Raw genomic sequence first — 5,520 nt, forward strand, 5'->3', positions numbered from 1 at the left:
GTTGGGCCCGACCCCGCAGGAGCTGTGGGTGTGGGGACAGCCCCAGCCACCGCCTTCTTCCTCTCCAGCAGGTTGTCTACCAGGTTCCCCTGAAGGAAAATCACGTCTTGAAGAGAAACGTGGATCAGCAGCTGAGGATTAAGACTGTGTATGACCGGAGCGTTGAGGAGTGAGTATAACCCTGCGGCAACCCGTTCGGTTTTGTCCTCCCTGTCTGGCAGCGGAAATCCTACTAACCAAAGGTTGTTTGGTTTTGTTTCTTTAATTGTAGTTTGCTACCTGAGAAAAGACACCTTATAAAGGTATGTCGTTCTGGCCTCCCCTTTTCGTTTGCACATGCTTTATGACGTGGGGGGAGTTGAGTTCAAGGCAAATTTAATTAAAGGTTTTGAACACTAGCAATTTCATATCCTCTAGTCCTGGAAACCAAGGCCTTGTGTACAGGTTATGCCTCCAAGCAGTCTTCTGTTGAATGTTGATTGACAGGTGTTTGCTAAATCCCAAGGTGCACAGTTTCCGTGAGCAATATGTGTGTCATTTTTAAAGCCTCTTTGACGCTGTACATTCAAATTAATATTGGCTCCCTTCTCATTTTGTCATTCCAATAACAAAACGTGGGAATATCTAAACAAAATACTGGGGCATCCAACATCAGAAGGATACCAATCGGTTGGAGCGAGTCCAGAGGAGGCCACCAAGATGCTCTGAGGGCTGGAGCCCCTCTGCTATGGGGACAGGCTGAGAGAGTTGGGCTTGTTCAGCCTGGAGAAGAGAAGGCTCCAGGGAGCCTTCCAGTGCCTGAAGGGGCTACAAGGAAGCGGGGGGGGGACTTTTTACAAGGGCCTGTAGTGACAGGACAAGGGGGAATGGGATTAAGTTGAAAGTGGGGAGGTTTAGATTAGATATCAGGAAGAAGTTCTTCCCGGAGAGGGTGGTGAGGCACTGGAACAGGTTGTCCAGAAACGCTGTGGATGCCCCATCCCTGGAAGTGTTCAAGGCCAGGCTGGATGAGGCTTGGAGCAACCTGGTCTAGGGGAAGGTGTCCCTGCCCATGGCAGGGGGGTTGGAACTAGGTGGTCTTTAAGGTCCCTTCCAACCCAAACCATGCTGTGATTCTGTGATAACAGTTGAACTTAGGAAGTCTGGTTTTCCACTTTTCTGCCATACAATAGCATCTAGCAAGTTTCTTGTAACTTGGTAGTTAGTGCTTTTAAGGTGAGTTATGTCTGCACTGCTATGGGGTGACTTTTATTTTTGTTCTGTTCAGAACAAACTCTTTCCGCAAGCTATATCTTACTTGGAGAAGACATTTCAAGTGCGCAAATCCACGGGTACTATATTACTAAGCAGGTATGTGGAAGTTTGTTGCGAATCACTTGCTGTATTTGATACTTAACACTGTGTTGTATAGCCTGTAAAATCAGAATAGGAGGGTAAGAAATGCCCTCCTGGATCAGACTAGTGACCCGTCTGACCCAGCGGTGTAGCAGATGCTCTTTAGGGAGCGTACGCAAATCTGCCAACCTTCCGTGATCAACGTTTGTGGTGTCGGGGATTTTGAAAGGGTATGCATGCTGCCTGTTTCCTTTTACACGTACCTCCGTTTATGAACCTGCTCCTAATCTCTCTTTGAACCCGTGGATGCTGGAAGCATTGTCTCTTCCAGAGCAGGGTAAATAACATTTCTCACCACTTCTCACATTAAATAGCCCTGTTACAGTGTCGTTGGGTGCTGTAAGCCTATTCTGCAGTTTCTTTTTAATCATAAACCAGTGCTGACTGTCTTTCATGTTTGCTTGAAGGCAGTGTGCAACGAACCAGTATTTAAGGAGGAAAGCTGACCCTCACAGATACTGCCGAGGAGCCTGCGCAAACCATACAAGGTGTGGGCCAGTTATAGTTCCCGAGAAACACCTCCAGGTAAGCTAAGCCATCCAAGTGCTTCTTAAGCTTTGAAATATTGTTTGTGGAAATGAATTATGAAGCTAATACTGCTGACTGTGTATAAGTGACCTGCTGCGGGAGATCGCTACGTTTGAGTGGCAGAACGGAACCGTTAATGCGAGTGTCTTTTAGTTTGTGCTGTTGGACCAAAAGTCAAGTAAAACTGGACTGTTTATTGTTCTCTGAGCCTGTGTTATAATGAATGGTATGGAGAGGATGAGATTCAGAGCTTGGTAAACTGCTACTAGTCACTTCGTTATTCACCTTGGTCGATAAGTCAGATTTTCACAGAATTAGTAATAGGTTTTGGTTTTATTTTTGGTGAAGTTTTTTTGGGGTGTTTTTTTAAGACCTTTGTTGGAGAGGTTATCCACTGAGCCAGGAAAACAGTGCAGGAAATGCTTCTAACTTGTTTTCTTACATGAAGTTTTGATTCAACTGCAGTATGCGATCGGTAGATTTCTTTTTTTCTCTTCGCTTGAAGTTTCAACTGCAGTATTAAAAATACCAGATGACATGTGAAATGCAACTGCTACTTGTGTGTATGGTTTCTGTGAGCCAAATTTTTTTTAATTTGTAGGAAATGGGTGCTAATTTTTGGATATCTAGCTTGGCAGGCCTCCCCCTTTCTTATTTTTCCAAAAGCTGCCACCTTCCTGGTGTGTAATAAATCAGAATAGGTAGTCATTTGAAGGTTATTCCTTGGGTCTGGTTTTGCTGGCTTCATGGGGAGTTGTCTCATCTTCCACTGTCTTAGAATGGGATTTATTCTTGGCTTCAAGCTAACTGAATTTTGCAATGCGAAATTTGTGTCATCGCTGATGTATGTTAACCGTCCCGTTTGAACATTGTCAAAGCAATGCAGGGTGTTCAGTGAGAATGAAAGCGGACCCACTGGCTTACCTGACCAGGAAGGGGTGCGGGATGCTGACTTTGTGCTCTACGTTAGTGCTCTCACTACTGAGAGGTGTGGCCACGAAAACATCATTGCCTACGCAGCCTACTGCCAACTGGAAGCCGAAATGGACAGGTGAGTATTCCCTCTGGTACAAACTCTGTTTTTTTAAACTGCACTTTTGAGTTTTGTAATTGTTTAGATGTGAGTTTAATTGTTGGCCTGTCTTGTGTGGTATAGGGAAGTTGTAGTCGTCACTGAAACAGACAAACTACGCCTATGTAAAACCACAGAACAATCAAACGGTGCTTAACTTGCACAGCTGAGGCGTTTCAGTCAAAGCTAGTCCTCCACTGTTGTTGCCTAAACTTTATCTCAAGACCCTGCTTCTGTCATACTTCCATAAATGTAAAGAAGGATGCACGTGGGCCCTACTTACGTGGCTCTTGTTTCTAGTTCGGTTGTAGTCATTGTGACAGACGCGTTGTCCCTCCGTAGTGACTAACTTAAAACTCGGATTTCCTGTGCTGCTGTCACCAGCACCAGTGCAGAATACTGAGTAGAGAGATTGAGCCCATCCCGCCCCATTTCAGCAGTAAACTAGTCGCTCATTGTTAACAGACTGTTTATTAATGATTGGGGAAGTTCTTTGGAAGGGCTTATTTTTACACTACTTTCCATTTTCTTTTAAATATTCGGCCTCTTCCAGTGCATGTGAATGTGCTAGTACTTTACTGAAAACAATTTCCTGTCAAAACTGTCTTCCAGGCCTATAGCAGGATATGCTAACTTGTGTCCAAATATGATTTCAACGCAAGCGCAGGAATTCATCGGCATGTTGTCTACAGTGAAACACGAGATTATCCACGCGCTGGTAAGGGTCAATGCTGTAAGAGGTGTTTCCCCGAAACTGGTGCCTGCTTTCTCACACACCTCCACCTTGCTGCGAGAGAAGGTTGCGTGGTGGAGGAAAGCTCTTGCTTTGCCTCCTTCAGTTGGTGTGTTAATTGCCTTGAAGTGCGGTACTTCCAGTGTATCTGGAGTGGGAGTGATAGCTCTTTTGTGGCACTTGATTTTGTACGTGAATGCCTTTATCCAAGGTTTCCGTGTGCTTGGTTTTAAACTTGAAGGGTTTCTCTGCTGGACTCTTTGCGTTTTACCGTGACGATGATGGCAAACCTTTGACAGCAAGATATGCAGATGGACTCCCTCCCTTTAATGAAAGGTATTTTATCGGTTTGGACCTCTCGGTACTCCCGATGCAGAATGCTTTCACGTTGCCTTTCTTGGATGTATTATTGCCTGTGGAAAATCCAGCATTATTAGAATGCTTTGCCTTGATTATGTTTAAACATTGGTGGGTGGTGTTTTTTTAGTCTTTCTTTACTTTGGCATTAAGTGGTTGTATGATCCACGTATATTACAAACTAATGCAGGCTTTCATTTATCAGGAGACGTAAAGTTAAGCATTAAAATTCCCCATGCTCAAATTCTGTTGCTTTCTGGACACCTTACGAGATTGAGACTTGTCTTTTCTGTAGTCTGATGTCAGTGCGGTTCATTTTTAAGCCGTGTGTTCTGCAAGGTTTGTAGTCCTGCAGAACTGACAATGTGTGTAGTCTGCTGCTTGACTTTTCTGACCTGTTGTTGAAGGAACAGTTTGCATTTTTCTTCTTCCTTTCGTTGATATTGTGGAAATGTCCTTCAGGGTTTTTTTTTGGAGGTAGAAGGGTGAGAGCTTTCAGATTTGTTCACTTTCCTTTTTATAATAAGGATTCTGAGAATTTTGATTTCATTTCTTACGCTTTTTTGGTAGCTGTAGAAAATGCATCTTGGGTCTGCAGACATCTTTTCAATAATCTTACTTTGTCTGATCTAATCAGAGTTGTGTATGTACTGAACACCTATCTCACCAAGGAGAAACATTTCTCCTAATAAATTCAAACCTCAGAAAGCAGGAGGAAGCCTAGGGATTATTCCCTTTCTTACAGAGATATATCTTTGCACAGTAGCCTGTATTTGTGGGAAAGATTTGTAACGAAAACGTTCTTCCTGCAGTCTAGGTTTGTATCAGTGGAGCAGTAAAGTCGTTCATAAGGCAGTGAGGTTATGGGACGTACGTGGTGGCAAAATGCTACGCCATGCGGTTCATCTTCTGGTGACGCCTCGTGTTGTTGTAAGTGTGGATTGGCTTCAACCTTTTTTTGCACTTGGTATGCCACAGTTACCATTGCTTTCTTGAGTCATAAATATTTATATAAGAAGTAAAAACCTAACTTTGAATATCCTTTTCCTGATGGCCCAAAGACTATGTGATAAAGACGGTTTAATGATTTGAGAGGGTGTATCCAGGGTAAAGTGGAAAATGGTTGGCAGACACAGTTGGAAATAAACAAATTGACACAGTAAGAGGCAGTGAGGGGACTGGGCAGTAAATATTAAAAGGTTAAGCAAAACTGATATTGAATAGATTCCCTAATCCTACTCTTCAGATGTTTTCCTACAGCCTTAGACACCTAACACTCCCCTTGCCTTAACACGGATTGTGAGGCCACTGCTTTTCTCATTTATAAGTTTGAATCACAGACATCTTGAGTTTCTTTTGAATCACAGCATGGTTTGGGTTGCATAAGTTCATCCTATTTTCTACTTTTCTCTTTCGTAGAATCATGGAATGGTTT

The 5,520-nt window shown here is 43.4% G+C and overlaps 1 protein-coding gene across 1 annotated transcript; it reads left to right on the forward strand.

Annotated features, from left to right (window-relative positions):
* Window positions 1-71: 71 nt before the first annotated feature.
* Window positions 72-5,015, forward strand: LOC104506871 (leishmanolysin-like peptidase; the record flags this gene model as incomplete). Its single annotated transcript, XM_010147982.1, has 8 exons — window positions 72-169; window positions 272-302; window positions 1,268-1,350; window positions 1,803-1,920; window positions 2,802-2,974; window positions 3,608-3,713; window positions 3,970-4,064; window positions 4,898-5,015. Coding segments are annotated over 8 exons (822 nt in total), but the record flags the coding sequence as incomplete, so codon positions are not given.
* Between the last annotated feature and the right edge of the window lie 505 nt (window positions 5,016-5,520).

Source organism: Eurypyga helias, unplaced genomic scaffold, assembly GCF_000690775.1.
Source record: "Eurypyga helias isolate BGI_N326 unplaced genomic scaffold, ASM69077v1 scaffold50652, whole genome shotgun sequence".
In the NCBI taxonomy this organism is placed as follows: domain Eukaryota; kingdom Metazoa; phylum Chordata; class Aves; order Eurypygiformes; family Eurypygidae; genus Eurypyga; species Eurypyga helias.